Source organism: Thermobia domestica, chromosome 9, assembly GCF_964235325.1.
Source record: "Thermobia domestica chromosome 9, izTheDome1.hap1.1, whole genome shotgun sequence".
Classification (NCBI taxonomy): domain Eukaryota; kingdom Metazoa; phylum Arthropoda; class Insecta; order Zygentoma; family Lepismatidae; genus Thermobia; species Thermobia domestica.
In genome coordinates, this window is record NC_137462.1 from 74,122,629 (window position 1) to 74,144,489 (window position 21,861).

The window sequence follows — 21,861 nt, forward strand, 5'->3', positions numbered from 1 at the left end:
CATATAAAATTAGTTTGTTTAGTTTGATTGATTACATCTTGCATCAGTAGCAAGGCTATATTAGACAGGGCTTTTTGTTTAAAGTGGGATCTGACCCACTAATTTTGAAATTTTACGTGGGATCGCAGTCAAAATCTATACAGCAAATTCCGACGCCTCGTGTCTCTATCCTCAAAAATTAATGTTAAAAGACTGAATATTGCACCCTGTAGCGTGGTACATACATACAAACAAACAAATTGAGATCAAATTGTCCCAGACCTTGACGTTCAGCACTAACGTTATAATAAGTATCACACTTGGTTAGTTACGTGATCGACTGCCATACCTTGCGTTTCTCACCTGGTCTCTTCATACAAGCTATGCCAAGTTGTAAAGTTTCAAAGAAAATTTAGAACTGTGGTGGGGAAGAGGTACGAAATAAAATTTTCATAATATAATGAAAAAGATATTGTTGATACAAAATTAGTTGTTACCTGAAGTTTCCAGTTGCATCTCAGCCACACCACTGACGTTAGATTCATCAGAAGCAATTTTCGGATCAACATTTTTACCATTTGTTTGGGTTTCCATTTTTACCAAGCATTGCATTTTTTATAATGATTTTCGTTCTTGGAACTAAACCACCCATTTCTTTCTTACACGTTTTGTGACAAACTCGTTTGATCGTTTACTTACCTGATTGAGTTTGAGTTACTCTAATAAATTTGTATCAAATCATGTCCTTCTTTTCTTCACGCATAATCCATGTTAAACGATTCCATGTTGTACGGAGACAGAACTAACATGTACTGTACAAACGAATGCTTGCGATATTTTAATTTCAGAACCTCAACGTCGCAATGAATACAACACAACAGTTTGTTTCCGTGATAATTATTTTATTTATTTTTTAATATCAGTTCTATAAGTAGTCCAACCTTCGACTACGACACTTTCTCGCAAGTTAACTGAGAAGCATTTAAACAATACAATATACGTTAAAAATAAGGGGGAAAAGAGACAAAATGAATTGTAGATCACCACATTGACCTGCTGTAGCCACGAGAAATCAAACCATTCACATGGGAAGAAAATAGTCTTCTGATTGGGGAGCACTTTTGGACAGTTCTCTTGCTCTGGAAGATTTCTTTTTTTTACGAACATAAAATAAAATGCAAATAAACATATGTTTAAGACAAGTCTTCAAAATAAACGTGTTTAAAACAAAATGTTTAAAACATAAACAAAATTTGTTTTAAACAAAATCAATTGTTAAAAAAAAGTTTTAATCATTTGTTTTAAATATTTTGTTTTAAACAAAACAACCCTGGAAGTTAGTAAATTTGGGACGAAGCCCAAACTAGCAAAAACTTGAACTAATTACATGAACCTTCGATTGTGCCACCTGCAAAGTCTATAAAAGAAGTGACAATTCACAGCAACTAGGTAACTAAGAAAATGTTAAGCTAAGTCAATTGAACTTAACGGCAATCTTCTGAACAAGGAATTTGCCAACTTGGTCAGAAGTAGTGGCTTTTGGGGGGAGGATTCTCCTTTCTCCCTGCTGAGACAAGACTTAGCTTTTTTGGTCCTCCTGAATAAGTCATAGTTCCCCAAGAAAAACTTCCTGGGTACACCCCTGTATGATTATTTAATTATATTTGTCACTATTTTATTTCTCAGTTTCGTATCTATGCACTTTCGATCGTACGCAGTTTCGACCGTACGCAGTTTCGATCCTACGCAGTTTCGACGCTACGCAGTTTCGATCGTACGTAGTTTCGACGCTACGCAGTTTCGACCGTACGCAGTTTCGACGCTACGCAGTTTCGTTCGTATACAGTTTTGATCCTACTCCGATTTTTCCCTATATAACTTCAAAAAAATACTATTACTTAATATTCTGTGATTATAAAATAATTGTTTTTTTATTGTTCGATCATAAGACCTTATCTGTTTTCGATCCTACGCCGGTTTTAGTTTCGATCGTACGCAGTTTCGATCGTACGCAGTTTCGGTCGTACGCAGTTTCGGTCGTACGCAGTTTCGATCGTACGCAGTTTCGATGCTACGCAGTTTCGATCCTACGCATGTAACCCCACTGCGTAGGGCCGACACGGCGTAGGATCGACACGGCATACGACCGAAACGGCACAGGATCGACACGGTACAGGACCGAAACAGGTTTCTGAGCTGAATTGTCGGTCGTATGCCGTGTCGATCCTGTGAAGTGTCGGTCCTGTGCCACATCCCCGGTGAGGTGACATGTAAAAATAATCAAAAGCTACGAATATTAGTGATAAATCCAGAGGATTTTTGGAGTAGGGTGGAGGGTCGTCGAGATGAATAGTGCAGAGATGGAGTGAGTCAGTGGGTTGTACGTCAACAGGACGTGACCTACTGTGTCCACCCACCCACTGTGACCCATTACAACTCACCGATCCACTCTGTTCAATGCATTGTAGACTGCATCTTCTGAACACTGGTGAATTTGTCTACGTTTTACATTCAAGGCCTCCGTCGTTTTTCTTCCTTTTTCATTTGTTTCTATTTACTTACCTGAGATGAGCGTATCAGACACCTTTGGATATTGATATTTGTAATTGTGATTGTAATAATAGCAATAGGACTTATTACTTGGCTTTTCAGATATAGCCATCGAAATACAAGGCACTATCTTCGGATATAAATTTGAAAGAGGAACAATATCCAGATACATATTTTTAATAAAGTTTTATTCATAACTGAACTTAGAACATTTTGTGAGCAAAACTTGTCATGGCCGCCCATGGAATTTTGTACTATGAGAGTAAATACGCAGAAAGTATTGAATTCCGTATCAGGCCGGTAGCCAGCCAAAAATTTAGGGGGCGGCCCCCCTAGACCCGGGCCTGTTCCGTATCAATATAGAGAACTCAGATTTTTAAAAAGTGTTTGGCTCCAAATATTTTGTAGAACTTACCGTACAGATGGCGTTAGTGTAAAAGCAAGCCAATAACAGCTACTAATTGGAGCCACGAACTAAAAAAATAAATAAATAAAATCTTTCGAAACTTAATTGTTCCAATATTTTAAAAGTTTGTTTACATCTAAAATTAAAACTGCTTTCATAAATCAGGAATACTATTATTTGAAAAGTCTAGCTGACAATACTGTGTAGATTCCGGCTTTATTTGCACTTAAAAAAACCCCTGCAAATATGCACCAGAAAGTTAGAAAATACACACTACTTCTGTATAAATGGAATAGTATGCACTTAAAATTAGCTTATTCCTTTCTGATTCGCTTATGTCTACTACAGTAAGTTTTTAAATCGAAAATATCCTTTCTACAACAACTGCATTCAGGGTCGGATCCAGAATTTTCTGAAGGGGGGTGCACCATAACTACCAAAATGACCAGTCTCAGTGTAACTCTTCAAAGTTAAATGTCACAATATTCTTTATAGATGACAACGCTGATTCATAGAACGGATGGGGGAGGGGATGGGCAGTATTTTAAAGGGAGTCGCAAGTGATATGCAGTAAAAATTGTTCTTCTCTCTTCCTGTCTTCTGTTTTCTTCCCTACTTGACAAATGTTATAATGCTTTGGTTGGTGAATCCTTTTCCTTCAATCTTTAGAAAATCGACTTAAACTATTTTTTTTTTTTTTTTTTTTTTTTTGCAAAACTCCTCTTTCTGTTAAGCCCCAAACGGAAACATGTCGGCAGAAAGTTTCGGAAAATGTTGCTATTTTCACTAATAGCTTCTCATTGTGTATATTTACAACTAAAGGGGTGCACGTGCACCGTTGCTCCCCTAAATCCGGCCCTGACTGCATTTACATAATGACATAGGAGGTTCAGGATATTCATCTGGCTAACATGTAAGATTTACTGAACCTACACCTACACTTATTGACTCACTCGACCTTTGATTTGAGCGAAGCGCCTTATCACATCTGTCTTTAATTTTGTTTGTTTGTTTGTTTGTTTCGCCTGGGGTAGAACTTAAAGATAATAGAACTAGCCTAGAAAAACAACAAATTTTATTCTTTACAAGTTCGAGTGGCTCGTAGAAGAATGCACCTTGAGTTTTCGAAACGTTTCAAGAGTTGTCGAAAAATGTACAAAAATTAATTGACGTTAGACAGAGGATAGAAAAAATACAATCCACATGAATAGGATGTGCAATACACGTGAAACTACTGATATAGGACGTTAAGAATATTAAAATGATTCCTTGCTTTAAATATATGCAAAAATATGCCAATACTCTTCAAAATATGAATTTACATATGCATTTTTCAAAAACCCTGGCCCTATTTCTATGAAATAGCTGAAAACTGCACAGCATTATTGCAGCAGCTTCATTTCACATTTTGCTTGGGTGAGAGAGAAACTCTCTTATGTAAGTAGTTACACGTTGTTTATTACTCATGTGGTTCGGATTCAAGGTTAATCAGTAGGACCACGTCTCATATAGCCTCGCTGCTGAACGGGACGTTAAACTCAAGATCAACTCAACTCAACGTTGTTTATTAGTTTACTAGCCTTCGGTCAGCTGGAGACTTCGCCCCAGACCAAAACATTTCCTCGGCCTAAAACCTCGCACTATTAGTACTTCTAACATTTCTCTAATCTTAAGAGATTTAGAGATATGGCCATCTTATTTTAACAGTTGCAACCTCGAGTCTTCTCTCTCTCTCTCTTCCCTTGTAGGTGAAATAATAATAATAATAATAATAATAATAATAATAATAATAATAATAAAACGCTGAAACAGTCTTTAGTTATTTTAAATAAAAAGTCTTAAATACCAAATAAACTTAGTAAATTTCGAAATATGGGCATCCAATTATAACAATTGCAACCCTACCGTCTTTTCTTCCCCTTTAGGGTAAATAACAAAAAACAATGTAACACGTGTCTATTTTAAATAAGAAGTCCACATACCAAATTGCATGTCTCTACTCTTAAGGGATTCCGAGATATCGTTATTTTAAGATAATATACGTAATCGCCATCATTCTTTTTGCCCCTAACTTGTCGAATTTCCAAAAATTATTCCTTACTGCCACCTTACATAACAAATATTATGCCCTGCTCAAATTTCAAGTTTCTAGCTTAAGTGGTTTGGCCTGAGCGTTGATCAACCAATCAGTCAGGACGACTTCTTATAAATAGAGAGATTGCTACCTTATTGATTAGAATGTACATGTATCCTGGAGGTCTAAATAACGCCTTTGAATTATCCATGTGGGTTGTCTAGGGCAGCCATTTCCAGCTGTATGTTTTTGTGATATAATTTTGTTGCTCGTATTCTTAGTAAACTACACAGAGAGGCCAGGAAGACACAAATGTATTGTTGATAGAAGACAGTGGTAACAGGCAATATATATATATATATATAAGATACATATATCCGATGGTTTTACAGATACACTACTTATGGTTTCATGATTAATCGTACACTGCCAACACGTTTTATTCCATTCCTCTCCCCTCGCACGTTCTCTTTCTTTGCGCAAGTCATTATCTCTACCCTGCCTCTGATCATAGAACCCAACTACTATGTCATACACTGACCACTTAGAAATGATTGATGCGATATGATTAGACCTTATTCATCATGATACTTTGGATTTTGTATCGACTCTGGTAACTTACCTTCTGAAATACAACAGAGTAGAAGGAAGTCCCAAATAAAGATAGAATTACGGTACAGTCTAGTGGCACGTAAAACTCACAATTCGATTACATAATTCAGTTTTTCTTTTTACTGAACCTGAAAATAATAAATAATAACAGAACTTTCATTTGACCCTGTAACTGAAGTATACAAACTCAAACATTGATTAAATCAATTTATTGATCAGAATTGCCAGATTTATCGTAATTATGGTAAATATGTTCTCTCTGATCGTCCTCCCACACATGAACATAGAACATTTTCCAGTGCAATAGCTACGACAGAAAACACAACCAATGCAGCACCAAATATACTGCTCCATTTTGGTATCTCTCCGAATAACCACACTTGAAGGCCAAACGCTAAAACAACGTCCAAAGATCGAGCCACAGAAACAGGCCCAGCGTCCTCTCGTTTCAACGCTCCAGAGAGACAAACTTGTCCCAGAATTCCCATCGGTCCGACTAAGAACAGTAGAATCCACTGGAATAAATTGTGAGGCACTGTAAACCCTATCACCAGGAAAGACAAGCTAGTTGTCACTAATGTCACCACTGAATACGAGAAAAGAATAACAATACTTGAGACATCTTTCAGTCTTCTCATCAACACCAAATTCATAGCCATACTCACAGAGGAAGATACTGCAGCTGCATATCCAGTGACGTCATACGTTTCTCCGGGTTCTCGGAAGAGCAGTGGGGGTCTTGCAATGAAGACAACAGCCGTTACAATTATTACCACAACAAAACTTCTGTACCAGCCACATCTTTCCTTCAGAAAAAGATGTGACAACACCACAACAAACACTGGACAACTAAAAATAATGCTTACAGCATCGCCGACCGGTAACCGATGGAAAGCAATAAACATAGTTACAAGAGTTACTGTTCCCAAAAATCCTTGTAACACAATTAATGCTTTTTGTTCACCAGTTCCCAAAACGGATAACTTTTGACAAAAAATGTAAGGTATTGCAATTAACACTTGAACGAGAACGCGGAAAAACAAGGTTTCTAAAGGGTGAATATGTTGCATGTAGCGCACCAAAACAGATAAAAGAGTAAAAAACACTCCCGACAACGCAGCCAAGAATATACCGAAGCAGCTTCTTGCAGGGGAAGATGGCGTTTCATAGACATAGTCACGAGGTGGAACCAAGTCCAGCAGCGGTAATTTTTCAATTGGTGGACCAATTTCACTGTTTTGTCGACAATAACTAGGGCGAGGTGCAATTCCGAGCCTTGCTAGTAATTCCGCTGAAGAAACTGAACCAATCGATGAGGATCTGGATCTTTCACCCTTTTCTAGCTGACTAAGGATGTGTTCCAACAACTGACTACATTCCGAGTATGATCTTCCGGCCGTGGGTCGCAAAATATTGCCATTTAACACAATGTTATTTGGTTCTTCTGTTGCAGTCGTTACAGTTATAATTTCATTTTCGAGTTTCTGTTCGTCACCTTCTTCACATTTATGAGTTTCCTCCATCATATCTAGATTTAACTGCTTTTAAGATCTAGACCAACCAGTTTCTCACAAAACCAAGTCTTCCGATTCTTGAAATAGTTTGTGTGAATAATTGTTTACAGAGTAGCTATACTGTCTCTGACTAAGATAATATCGAACTTAACTTCTATCGCAAAATGTTCCGTAACAGATGTTCTGAGCGGGATTAATTTAATAAAGTCTGCAGATTATTTTCTGACGTCGATGACACACCTTATCTGTGGCACCAGTGTCTTGGTCAGCTTAATTAACTAAGGATTATTAGCATATTCATCTGAAGAGGAGGTATTATCTGATGCAATATATTGTATATTTTAACATTCGTAACATGACTTTGTTCAATGTAAAATCTATCACAGCAGAATTCTACGGAGCTCAAAGTGTTTATCCAAATGTATTAAACTCATGCGAAAAAAGAAAAATATAATGAAAACTTCTATTGTAGTTAGATAGAAGCATTTTTGAAACTATTTTCAAGTGGGGAGCACTGTTATCTTTTTAGCACTTACACAAGTAAACTTATTTTTTCAAAATACTGTAATATTACTTAAAATTAATTTAATTTTATATCAATGCTAATAGAATAACATACTTCCTGCAATTGAACGCAATCAAGAATATTTTACATCTACGTAAGTAATAAGAATTTCTATAATCTATCAGTGTTCGTAGTTTGAGGGAAATTTCCCTAATCTACGGAAATTTCATAGGTAAATATAGCAAACTAGCAGCGTTCACCCCGCTTCGCTGCGGTCACCCCGGAAGGCAATAAACTTTGTTACTTAGATAATTTTTACTTTTTCGCTTTCAAGTGATATGATAAAAACCATAGAAGATTGCAGTAAATGTTAACATTATATCGCCTGTCATTTATGTTAACCCGCCCCGCTTCGCTGCGGTCACCCCGGAACGCAATAAACGTTGTTACTTAGATAATTTTTACTTTTTCGCTTTCAAGTGATATGATAAAAACCATAGTAGATTGCAGTAAATGTTAACATTATATCGCCTGCCATTTATGTTAACCCGCCGAGTGACACGGTCATGCGGGTTGCATATAAATACGTTTATTTTTACCTATGATGAACTAACAAAGGATTTGTACGTTATGGACACTTGAATGGTCAATTATCTCAAGACACTGGTAATTAAAAATTAAAGTGATATGATAAAAACCATCTAGGGTCCAAATCCTAATAACCCCCCAAAAATGAAAGAAATTGGTTCAGCCGTATTAGCGTGATGAGGGAACAAAGGATTTGTGCGTTCTCTTTTATATATAAGATAGGAAAAAAGGAAATTTTTCGATAAAACTGGTAAATCCAGGGAAATTTTCACGCTGACTGATTAATCGATATATTTTTTTCCTTTTTAATAATCGATTTCGATTCGATAATCGATTTTTCTTTGTTCTTCAGAAATGAAGGAATACAATACAATAATTTGTGTGTGTGTAATTTGGATCTATTGTTAAGTTGATTTGTGTGTGTGTGTGTGTTTTTTTTTTGTTTAAAAAGGCGAAGTAAAAAAAAGAAGCAAAAAGCAAATAAAGAAAACAAATGTGGCTGGCACTTCCTTTAATATAGCTAAACTAATCTTATCACATAACATCTATCATAGGAATTGAAAACTCAACAAACTAGGGAAAAAAAACTATAAGAAAGGGAAAGTTGTGTGTCAGTCGAGGGAAATTTTCTTAAGGAAACCTACGAACACTGTTTATACATGAGATTCTCACTAATACTATTTAATATACGAGAACCACAGTTTGATAAACGTTAGCTTATAAGATATAGAAGGATAGTTCTTAAAAGTCAATTTAACACAATAGTCACTAAACTAACATAAGCGTCAATAGTTAATATACTATGTAACTTTGATTTTGCGTTTCTAGATCCAATGGAAGATTAAGTTTGTCCCTAAAAGTAACGTTGTATACATAATGCACTTAAATGCACAGATTAATAATAATAATAATGAAAGACATAATACATAAATTTTGTTCATTTAACGAAAAAAAGAAGAAACATCATTAGTAATGTAGAAAGTATTGATATACATCGTTTACGGGATACCATATTTATTCGAATCTATTAGTCAACTTGTACATGGAACATGGATATTTCGGTAGTCATCGACAAAAAAAAGTGTTTATACAGAATCGACTGACACTAGGTTCGATAGGTTAGCGGTTCTTTTTCTCCAAGTTTTTGTTAGTTTTTCTTTGATATATGTTTGATAATTTTTACTCTGAATTTCAGTACAGTATTTTTCAGTTTTGAGATAATGTAAACACTAATAGTGTAAACATTAAAAAAAGATGTTAATTATCATTTAATAACCTGTTCGAAGCAAAATGTTTTATAGTTTTATTTAAATATGCTAATTTTGTCATATTCTTAAATGAATAATCCTTAAAAGTGCAAATCAAAACCACTCAGATCTAGTGTTTTAAAAAAATACAAAATGTGTTTTAAAAATATTAAAGTCTAAATCTTATGTTACAAATATTAATATGATGCACACTTTTTTATATATTAAATCGCTGTTTAGTAAAAAAAAAAAAAAAAAAACATTTAAACAAGAAAAAACTGAATTCATTAAATAAGGATAATACGATACACATCGCTAATCAAACTTGGATTGTAGCCCTGAACGAATTTCTATGGTCAGCCTAACAGCTTTCAATTGAGTGATGTATGATCTACGTATTGACTGCCTTCGCTATTATGCTTGGCTTTCTGGACCCTAAGTTTGTTACTCTTTTTATTCAAGTAGATTCTAAATTACTCACTGTGTTGGGTCTACACTGAAAATTCTTGTAGCCTCTCACCGGAATTAGAATTGGAACCGCAAGGTCGCGTGCACTGTTCATTAGGCTACAGGGTAATTGAAATGAATCTTAAATGAATTTCGCAATTATGCTACTTAAATTACTATTATTTAACATAAAATGGTATGAAGTAATAAAACGAAATACAATGAAGATATTAATTCAACACATTTAGTACTATAATGATTTTTCCCCGATGCTCAGGGGTATTTTAATATATTTCTGTTTAAGACTTGTTAGCCGTATACCATTTTCTTGATTTTACAATTATCTGAAACTTGTTCGGTCTATACCATTTTTTTTTTTTTTTTTTACTTTAAAAATATCTTCTATATAAAAATTGTTAGGTCTATACCGTTTTCTCGATTTTTGCAAAGATTTTGTTTCTAAAACTTCTTAGACCTTTACCATTTTCTGGATTTTAGGAAAATTTTCTATCAAACTTTTTTTTTTTTTGATTTTAGAAAAAAATTTCTATATAAAACTTGTTAGGCCTATACCATTTTCTAGATTTTACAAAGATTAACGTTATTAGCCGGGGTCGATGGCGTGGTTCATAATCTAACTCTGTTTGGAGGAAAATAGTGTGATAAGGAACAGCCTATACTATGAGGGTTGATCTTTATAATGGTCTGTACAGTCAGAAACAATATTACGTAAAGGTTTGAGCTATCATTTCTCATACCTCCAATCTATAATTAATATTATTTCTGACTGTACACCCACCAACTACACCGATTTAAGCTCCGGACGTGGCTTGTTAATAGTAGATTCCATCTTTCATAACTTTAAAGATGAAAAGAAAAGCTCAATTAACTTGTCAGTGGAATGAAAAAAAAAAAGGTCAGCCATATTTTCCACTGTGATTTCAGATGCAACATTGATTTCTCAAATTTTCAATAATGACAACAAATAAAAATAATGTTTTCTTTTACTTGATGAGTTTCTCCAAGGCCACGTTGTACACAGAAATAACATTTTGTATTCATTTTTGATAAATTTATCAAGAATTTTAATTTGCGTAATTATTTACTTGTCAATAACGTAGACATCTTGAATAGTAATAGAAAAGACAAAATATCAAAAATATAGTGTCTGTGAAGTTTGCTAACTTAGCTAATTTGTAGGTGGTCATTAATTGGTGCTTTATTTATAATTTCACAGTTCATTTCTGTCAGTACCTTGCGTCTCCTCTGGTCACTCTTCATGCCCCGTAGGTTGGGAACCACTGTTTTAGAACAATCTTTACCTTAATTAATTGTGATTGTATACAACTCCACAACAATAGCGTTTTCGAGCCTGATTGTGAGAAAACAAAACATCAACTAATCTTATAAAAGCTTAATGTTTTCGTTTGTTTATCCTCTGTACAAATCCATTCCATCGAACATACTGGAACGTAATATCTATCTCGAGATGGACCGTCCAGTATTTAGAACTTTATTATGCGTATTCTATAGGGAATGTTATTTACAGAAAAATGACTGAACCGTTTGGAACCATTTATTATATTACTTTTATTATAACGCGTATCCTAAAAGGGAAGGAAGTAGGTTTAAAACTCATGCCAAAAATAGAGGATATCACGAGCCCTTCTTGTTAGAAAGAAAGAGAAAAACTTGTACGTAAACCAATTATTAAAAAACTAAGTGGGCATATGCCACAACCTTTAAGAAGAAAATTTCACTTCTATTGGAGCAAGGTTATGGGTGTAATCTCTGTATTTCAATTTTCCACTTTCTATTCATGACATGGCGAAAGTGAAAAAAGTCAGTTACACCATTTAAAATACATTTTTGAACATAGTCAGGACTTCGATTAAACTTTTATTTTTATCATTACACTTTGAATCAAAATGAATATCCAAGGGGGGAGGGGGGAGCAAATATTTTGCTAAGAATAACTGCTATACCGTTTGAAATGAAATTTTGAACGTAGTTATGAGGACTTGGGTTAAGCTGGGTTTTTGTCATTTTATTTCCCTTCAAATGCGCATCCGAAGAGGGGGAGAGGGTACAACAAATATTTTCTATAAACATTTGAAGAACAAACATTTCAGCTAGTCTCAAATAAGAAGAAAGAACATTTTTAAACCCAGTAAAGCTAAATTAGCCAATGCTCACCTGAAAAGCATGAAGCATCTGGAAACTTTCTCAGCTAGGCCACATTTTCATTTTATTTCAGAGTACTTTTGAAGCCAAAATATCAGCAAATACACCGTATTTATTTATTTATTTATTTTCTATTAATTAACGCTGATAAATTGTTAAAATAGGGCACAGAAATAATCAGGATCTCAATATTGTGTGGAAATTGTAATTTATTAACAGTTTAACATATAAGACATAGCACTAAATACAGTATAAAATACTGGAATAATTTTATTTACCACATCATCTCCTATTACTCTTGTACTTAAAAACATTCAGACATACATATTTACTCTTAATTGTACTGACATTCATATATAAACTAACAAATATTATTTGTACTCATGTTACATTTCAGTCATTTCAAAAACATACAAACTTTCATACACAACAAAGTAATAATAATAATTTTGTTCATAACTTACGAACAAAATAAATTATCAGTTTATTATAACTTTCATCAAACAGAATTAAAGACTGCAACCTTGGACGGGCATCATTTTATAAAAAAATGCTTCATGTGATTCAAAGCAAAGTCAAAACAATGTCCATTTTTTTTTCAAATACTTATATATGACGTACGTATTGTGTGAACACATAAACGCAATTACATATTTTTTATGTTTACGTATAATAATGAAAAAAACAGTAAACAACGTGTCAAGTAAGACTAAAATAGAAATTTGTATTTAAACTTTGTTATGATTACGATGATCACGTTTTGGCACATTAACATTGGTAAAGGAACTTATATTCATTTACGTTTTAAGACGGCAGAACTCTTTCTCTGAGAGTCTCGTGTTTCTTCTACTACATTACTACGTATAAAATATGATGGTAAACAGGTACGCTTTTTGTTTGACTTCATCATCAGCGAGGTATATTTGCTTGTTCTGGCGTTTTACCGTGGAATAAGCTGCATTCTGATTGGCTCTGCAGGTACTGCTGTCATACGTAATACCATTTCAACGTCATCTGTATTCAACAATTTCATGTGGTACTGTTGAACTAGCTGCAAAATATAAAACAAAACGCAAGTTAAGAATACTGCTACTCGAACGTGCTGAACGGAAATACAGAGTGTTCATAAAAAATACTATCATATTTTAAAGTGGTATTACGTCGCTTTGGACAAATCGTATTTAAATTAAATTGGTCACATTTGAAAGAAAAAGGAGTAACGGACATACGACCTAAGAACACAATCTTATATACCCCATTTGGATGATGGTCTTAAAAAAAAAGCAAGTGGTGTGGAACTTGGTTGTGATCGCATCACAGGAAAACGTTTAAACAGTTTGATTGTTTTAAATATAGCTAATAAAGTGGATTTTTATTATGTCACTTTGATTAAAATATATATCCTAAGAGGAAGAAGGGGTTTTTAAAATGTAGTGCAAAAATGGTATGTATCTCACCAAACCCACGTTATGGCAATTTTTGTAATTTGTTTCCGCTATATTGAAATCGATATTGCCTATCTCATTATAACAAGGAAGGAAATGGTTGAATCGTGAATTTTTGAGTCAACCATCCTGGAGTCGGACTTGTATGATATTTTCATTAAGCTGCATCCTACGGTGGAGGCAAAGATCGAAACATATGCCTAAAACAGTACACTTCACGAGCTCTCTCATATTAGGGAAATGAAAAATTGAGTGTGGTAGATATTTAAAAACAGTTACGTTCGGAGCCAATAAGAAACAGACACTAGAGAGAGAGAGAGAGAGAGAGAGAGAGAGAGAGAGAGAGAGAGAGAGAGAGAGAGAACATTTGTTACTTTTCAACGCTCTGTATAGGCGATCACATCCACGATGGACGACGGCATTCAATGAAACCGCCGTCATCCGAAACAACAACCTCAACACGCTGTCGAAACCGCCTGCTGGCAGTAATGACGTGGGAACGTTTGTCATTGCATCCAGAATAGGCGTCCTGAGGGCTACAACGTTGTTGTGTGGATGCTCACTGGATTCACTCTCAATCACTTTCCATATCTAATAGTCCATTGGGTGTCACATCTGGGGAGCTGGGAGTCCACATGCTGCGAGTGACATGGAAATAAAAACTGTTGGATCATAGGTGCTGTACGGAATGGATGGAGTTCAGCTGAAAAACATACAGCCTCTCTCACGCTACAATAGTAATCCAGAGCTTCACAACTGTATTCAGTTCCTTGGTGTAAGCAAGGACGTTAACTTCATCACCTCTACGATAGAAATTTAAAGGAATCATGTCCCTTTCACTGCTCACAATCCTCAGAAGAATCACAGGCTAGAAATTTGGTGCAGATGACAGCCAGAATCTTTTCGTGTCTTTCACAAGCCACCTACCATTTATGCGGTTCATCTTCTGGTCCTAGATAAAGTTAAAAAAAAAAAAAGAAAGAAAGAAAGAAAGAAAAGAGAGAGAGAGAGAGAGAGAGAGAGAGAGATTCCGGACTTCTCTTGATGTTCCAGCTTGTTCAGGAGGTATTTAGTTCTAGTCAATCAATTCGCCCTACTCCTTTCGTCCTCAAGAACTGTCCTCTCCGCATTACGTACGACTTTTAACGACGCAACACGTCGAATAGTAGCCTCAGGAGCAACACGTCGAATAGTAGCCTCTTCAATCTGTAGCCCTCTGGAGTGCGCTCGCATGGACTTCCCAGAATCCTGATCGGTGGCAGATTGGACAGAAATGGATGAACTCCAGTATCCTGATAGTGCCCGAGCGCCTACCATGTCGTTTCCGGTCAAAAATAATAAATAAATAAGTAAAAGATTGCCAAATCATCACGGAAAGCCCCCAGTTCTCTCCGAACTTTCAAGACGAATGACCGGACTACATTCAGAAATGGAACGATCTCTGAATCGTAATAACCTGTAGCTAAGACGACGATTCCATCATCCCTTTTTATTTCCTCTGTTAACTTATGTTCCTCCATGTTTACCTGCAAAAGTAAGGATTGTAACCATGACGTACCGGATAATGTATGTTCTCAAATACCTGACGCAACTTACAAAATTCCGTATTAAAAGCAAGCGGACACGTGCAGCAGCATTTTCGAAGATTCCGTTCCTAAGAGTGGAAAGGAGGTTTAAATATATCTTTCAATTTTTTTTTTTTTTTTTTTTTTTTTTTTTTTTTCATAAACGAATTTATTACTTTCGTGCGAAGAAGGACCATTTCAGCTTCGTGTAATTTTTAATTTGCCATTTGTGAAGCATGATAGTACGTTCATTTAATCAACTACGAAATTTTTTCTGCTATTTCCTCAATGGAACTTAAAAAGAAAATATCTAACCAAACGTGTTGTTTGTTCATTGATCCCATCCACACTCTTAACACAAACCGTTATTTCATTATACGTATCTATACCTGTTCTGTTTACGATATAAAGGTATGCTGTTTAACAAGCTTGAAAAAAAAAAAAAAAATAGCAACAAGTTACCGTTTCAAACAAGTAGATTTTTGTTTTGCAGACAATCTACAAAAATTCTGCAAAAAGGAAAAGTGAAGAATCGATTTCAATTGCGTTGAAAACTTGAGCGCACGACATTGTGAATAAGCAGCAAAGAAATTGCTGACGCCTGAGTGTAGGCAGGGTTAATGCAAATGCAAAAACAAACCTCTTTGCGTTGATTCCAGCTTTCAAACGGGACAATTAACACACCGTACGGAATGTGTGCACAGTAGAATTTTAAAAAACCTCTCTTACGTCATTCGCCAGCTTCTTAAAGCAGTAAAAGTGCTGGAACATTCCAATCTTCGCGTTAACTGCGGTCAGAATAATAAACACGTTCGTGGCTAATAAATAGACAACGAAACTTGAAAATTGACTCAATGAAATAAGAATGACAAGAAAAACAAGTAACAAAAGGATAAAAATTAAAGTTCTAAAATTTGTCACGTTTTTCAGAAGGAAATATCAAAATGTATTAAAATCACGTTAGTGGGCCTTATAAGAGTGTCATGTTCGTACATATGTACGTCCGTTCGTTACTCCACACGACCGTTCTTGAACAAGATTTTTTTGTGAGTAATAGACAGCTAGATTGATTATCTCGGCCGAGTACGTTACTGGTCAAGTACGTTAATCCGTTAACATATTCGCAAGTAACGGCGATTTTTAACGGTATCTATCCATATTTCATTTAGCCATACAATGATATGTTTTCGCGTAACGCTAATACGCACCCCCAAAACATGTAAGAGTTTCGGGTTGTATAAACATCTAGGCGAAAATATTAATATGAAATAAAAAATTCAGTTTTAGAGGCCCCATTACGACGAAATTAAAACACCGCTAATTTTACAATAATTATGTGATATCTTCAAATAGATAAAAGATAATAGAAAAATGGAACAAGAGCTCGCTAGACAATATTAGTTTACATATGATACCGTAATCACGACTCGCTTATCTGCTTTCGATTTCCAGCCATTTAGAAAATCGGCATTTATTTTCGTGTTTTTAAATGGCTGTAAACAAAAAGCTACTAGGTGACTCGTGATACGGTATCTCATGCAAAATAATATTGCTTAGCACGGCCTTGTTTCACCTTTTGATTTTATCTTTTATCTATTTGAAGATATCACATAATTACTGTAAAATTAGCGGTATTTTAATTTCGTAGTGATTAGGCCTCTTAAGTTCCCACGATTGAGCCTAAGGAAGACAAAGATTAAGGCAAGTGAATGATAATCGAAGAATTTGTGGAATGAAAGAGTGGGAGGAAACGGAAGTGTGAGAAAACCCACGGACACAATGCTGCCCACCACAAACTTCGCCAACCACTAAGCCACTGTGCTCCCCGGAGATATTTATACAATCCTTATTATAAGGGCAAGCCTATTCATTCATAAATGTTTGTTTCGCGTGATTCTTTTTTACTTATATTTAGTAGAGTTTATTACCATTTGGATTTATCGAAATTCGAATGATATGATTCAACTTTAGTACAAAAGATAATACTAGTAATAAATGTATTTAGAAGTAGTACGCGCATCACTATTAGAAGTATGGATTATTATTAAAAGACAGACAACAATCGACACAATATGTTTTCTCAGTGACGACGCCAGCTTTAATTTCGTAGAGGGTACAGAAAATTTTCAGCAGCTTCAACTTCTTTTTTGTATACTGGAAAGAAGTTTTTAATTTTTTTTTTACTTAATATACAATATAACATGTTTGGAGTGACAGTCGGTGGAGGGGGAAATGCTGCCACTAAGGGTGCACCTGTCCCCTTGCCTCTTCTCTGGCGTCGTCACTGGTTAAAATTCTCTTCAAATTCAAGCCATTACTATTTATACTTGCTTTACTGTCACTCATGTATTATAAACGTCAGTTTCTTACCAAATATTAGCTTTTCCCGCCCACAAGCAGAGTTGCCAATCGCAGAAAACAAAATTATTGATTATAGTTTTTAAAATTATTGTATACTACAAAAAAAAAAAAAAAAAAAAAACATCGTATATTTGTTATGCATGTGATAATTGCAGAAGCAAGTATAATACTACTAATAATTAAATCAACTTATCTAGTAATCTTCAGATTTGAATTCCAAATCGCCTTAACTGTAATCGCCATTTTTAAATTCTTACTAACACTACTCCTGACTAACATTATTTCCACCCCCTCGTAAACGTAATTGAATTCAAAGAATAGACATAACGTTGCCGTTTCCCAATTCTCAAAATGTTATTGATTTATTTTAGCGGTAATGGCTGTTAATGTTAAAAACCTCAGTGTCTGTGTTTTATAATTATTTAATGCACATCTACAATTTATCTGCATACTCAAAAACTGCACAAAAGTATGCGTTTTAAACTTATCGTATATTTAACTATTATCGCAAGAGCATTATCGTATGGTTGGCAAGCTTGTTCTTCAAGTACTCTTTGTGTAGATAAATGCTAATTGGTGACATTTTGGGGGGGGGGTGAAATGAATTCATTTTCTAAAGAGGATGATGAATATCGTGCGCTGTTTTTACGGAAAAAGAATGTGAACAGAACGATTTAAAAAAAAAAAAAAATCAAAACAATGGTACTTACTCTTGATAAGGTAATACTCATCTGCAACTCTGCCATCTTTCTGCCGATACAGGAACGAGCTCCAAAAGCGAAAGGTAGCGATGCAAATGGATTACGGACTCCTTTGTAAGAACTAAATGCGCTTTTTTCATCCCTCAACCAGCGTTCAGGCCAAAACTTCTCTGGATCTGGGAACCAGCGACTATCCCTTCCACTTGTGTAAATTGACATAATCATCAGTGCCTGAAAGAAGAAAAAGAAAGTAGATTAAAAATCATTATGACCGTAGTTACAGAAGAACAATAAAAATTAAACCAAACTGTGTCTGAGCAAAGTCCTAAGATTACTTAAAAAAAAAAAAAAAGAAAAAAAGAAAGAAAAAAAAAGAAAAAGGAATACTGAATGTAACTAACGTCACACTTTGCAAACAGTTAGCTACTTGATTCATTCCTATCTGGTCTACTCCTGTTTCACTTACAATTCAACTGAAAACTTGTATCATTATAAATTATATCTCGTAACTTGTTGTGCGCGAAACGAAAATTTTTAAATAAATGAATTGAGCACGGTCAGTCATATCATCCTTATTTATCCCACTGCGAGTTTTTGTAATATGAATGTGTGTGAAACTTTTTGATGTAACCTTGTATGGTATATCCAACTGACACAATTTTTCAAACGACAGACCGACTGAGATGCCTTAACTTTAACGTTCTTTTTCAGCAGTGTAGCTATATGAGAGACATACACCTACAGCATAAGGTGGGATCCAAACCACGTGAGTTCCTTCTGAAAATCCCACCCAGATCTCTCACATCGATAACCATTCAGTCAAAATGAAGCTCAAAAGCGAAGATGCTCAATCAGGGTCGGCCCCGTGCAATAACGTCATCTGTCGCCCCCCCCCCCTTTCTCCAGAAAGGCCTAAGCATTAGAAATACAATATCGTTGTATCTATTTTTTTTCTTTAAATAATAAAGCAAACACATCTGCAGAGGAAAGATAGTAATCCTTTTTATAGAATTTAATATCGAGCTTCAATCTCAATATCAGTGTGTAATTCCAGTGCAACTAGCTCGTTTATCTTTATTTTTTGAGTTTCTTTCTACATCTGTTAAAAAAAATTAAAAAAAACTTGTTTCCACTTTCAATGATACGGAACTTGTTTGTGACAAAGACAAGACTAGTTTTCATATCAAAACTGTAATAACTAACTAAATGAAACTGGTGTTAGCTACTGTTCAACAATCAACCAATTCATGCTGGGATTTGTTTGACCATTTGCTTTAGCACTGTCCATGTGACCTTACACTAATGCGATCTATAAACATGGTTTATGAACGTAGTATTCAAATAGGATGTCGGCTTAGTAAATTTAACTATCATAATCAAGAAGTCTATTTCCAACAATAAATATTTATTTTAAATAATATAGTTATGACAGCTTTTGCCGCTCCGTGCAAATGTATGCGTTGCACATATGGTAGAGCCGGCCCTGTGCTCAATACTATATCACACCATACCCAGGGTAAGAGTATTGAGGGTCACAAATATCTGCCACGAAAATTTCAAGTTTACATTATATACTTTTCAAATGAAAACTTAGGCCGTTTCAATTGTCTTTACTTATTTATTTTTTGTTTAAAAGACTAATCCTTCACTCATTATTATTATTATTATTATTATTATTATTATTATTTGGGAACGACATTGATGATGTTCAATTATGTTTGGCTTTACTGAAATTGGCTTGTTGAAAAGAAAGCTAATGGTTGTAGGCCTACCTATAATGTATATTTTCAATGTTAACGAAATAATTCTCATTCTTAGTAGCAGCGATTGGGTGTGAGCACTTAGGGGAGCACAAATGCAAAAGATTTCTATTAGTGACGGGTTATGTGATCAGGTAATGGTGTGGAGGCACTGTCCCATATGCCCCTAATTGCCACCAGTATTCACTCTTTATTATTACATACAAGGGAGTAAACATCACTTCACATTGCAAGATACAAACTAGTTTTGTAAACAACTTTTTTTTTCTTAGAAAAATGAAATAATGCTGGAAGTAAACAAGTCAGTCAACTTACTCCTGCGGGAATATTGTATCCGCCAATTTGGAATGACTCAGGTAGGAAGCGTGTGATAAATGGAGCAACGGGATATAACCGTAATGCCTCTCGTGGGATTGCTCGCAATAACGGTAATTGTGCCACCTTCTCGCTAGATCGCTCTTCTGTCGCCAGTGATTGTACTTCGTTCAGGAGTTTATCCTGATATGAAGGATATTTACCCAATAAATACAGGATCCACTGCATTGTGGAACCAGTCTGGAAAAAACAATATAAGAAAAGTTTCTGGTTATACAATAATAGTTACAGGTTTCAGTTTTCAAAATCAAATATATATAAACAGATTCGTTAAACGTGTAGGGCGGTATTCAGAGAGAATTCGTTAATCGAAGGTTAGACTCCGACTACTTAGTAAGCACACTAACTCTTTACTAAGGAAGGTGACCTTTTTGGTATTCAGAGTCTACTTTTAGTACAACAAAAATGATGATTTGAGTATGATTAACTTATAGAACCTCAATGTATCGGTGAGTAAAATAAATGTGGCAACTACGGAAAAGAAGATGAGCGCATGCGTAGTCTGTAAAAATGAAAATACATGAAATACGAAATGTGTCGCACGCTAAACCGTGGGTAAAAAATTATTCTCTGCTTTAGATTAATTAGTCAGATGTGATTAACTTCGTCAAATACAACGTCCTAATCAGAGACTCTGAATACAATTTTGATAACCATCCGTTAGTCAAACCCGTAGTATGGTGTTAATCATACGTCAAAATGATTCTGCATAAGGCCCGTATTTACTAAATAAATAACTAAGGACTTTGGGTCTAGATCAGTGGTTCTCAACCTTTTTTAATTAACAACACACTTTACTGAGGACATCGCGACACACTTGTTTGATATTTTTATTATTATAATTATTATTATTATTAATAATAATATCTATAATAATAGTGAAACCTATTAGTTTTTATAATCACTATATAGCACTGAGCACTATTGCTACGGCTGGAGGTGCTGACTGGTACCGGTACAGTCTGTCTTGATTTTAACTAATTATTATTAAGTACTTCAGGATTTTTAAATTCTAAAAATTTGCGACATATTTTAGGGGACTGTGAGACATACTAGTGTGTCGCGACACATCGGTTGAGAACTACTGGTTCTAGATGACCACTAAATCAAATGGATTACCATGCAATGATCCCAATAAAGAAAACTAGATAAAATCCCTGTCGAAGAAACTGCATAACCATTTGCAACTAAAGCTAAAGGGAAACAAATAAGTTCAGTTTCAGATTGTGGGATTATGATAAACTTCTAAACTATGCGAATTCGAGACTAAAACCGGAAGTAGAAGATCTGTAATTTCCGGTTGCAATATACAGGGTGTCCCATAATTATGTATATGATGTTTTAAAGACTGCGATAAAGAAGCTACCAACATAAATTGAACATAAATACGTTATTCTCTTTCCTTACAAGAATTTTAATCTCTGTTCTCCATGGTATGGTCCACTAATGCACGTTCCGAATCGATACAGGCTGGAGACGAAGAGTAATGTCACAAGCGGCTTGACAGACTCGTACTGGTATCCTGTGGAACTCTTCTGTGATAGCTTC

General features: G+C 35.0%; 2 protein-coding genes across 2 annotated transcripts in view; both read right to left on the reverse strand.

Annotated features, from left to right (window-relative positions):
- Positions 1-5,860: 5,860 nt before the first annotated feature.
- On the reverse strand, positions 5,861-7,144 carry LOC145660875 (solute carrier family 35 member G1-like). The gene has a single exon (XM_081726305.1). The coding sequence runs from the start codon at positions 7,142-7,144 to the stop codon at positions 5,861-5,863; it is 1,284 nt and encodes a 427-aa protein (XP_081582431.1).
- Positions 7,145-12,297: 5,153 nt separating this feature from the next.
- The window catches only part of sad (Cytochrome P450 family protein sad), a 95,810-nt gene continuing 86,246 nt past the window's right edge, over positions 12,298-21,861 (reverse strand). Inside the window, exons 5-7 of the mRNA XM_081771363.1 lie at positions 20,254-20,493; positions 18,188-18,409; positions 12,298-13,157 (exon numbers count right to left, since the gene is read on the reverse strand). Of these exons, the coding sequence (XP_081627489.1) occupies positions 13,047-13,157; positions 18,188-18,409; positions 20,254-20,493 (573 nt within the window). The 3' untranslated portion in view covers positions 12,298-13,046. The remainder of the gene's footprint in view (positions 13,158-18,187; positions 18,410-20,253; positions 20,494-21,861) is intronic.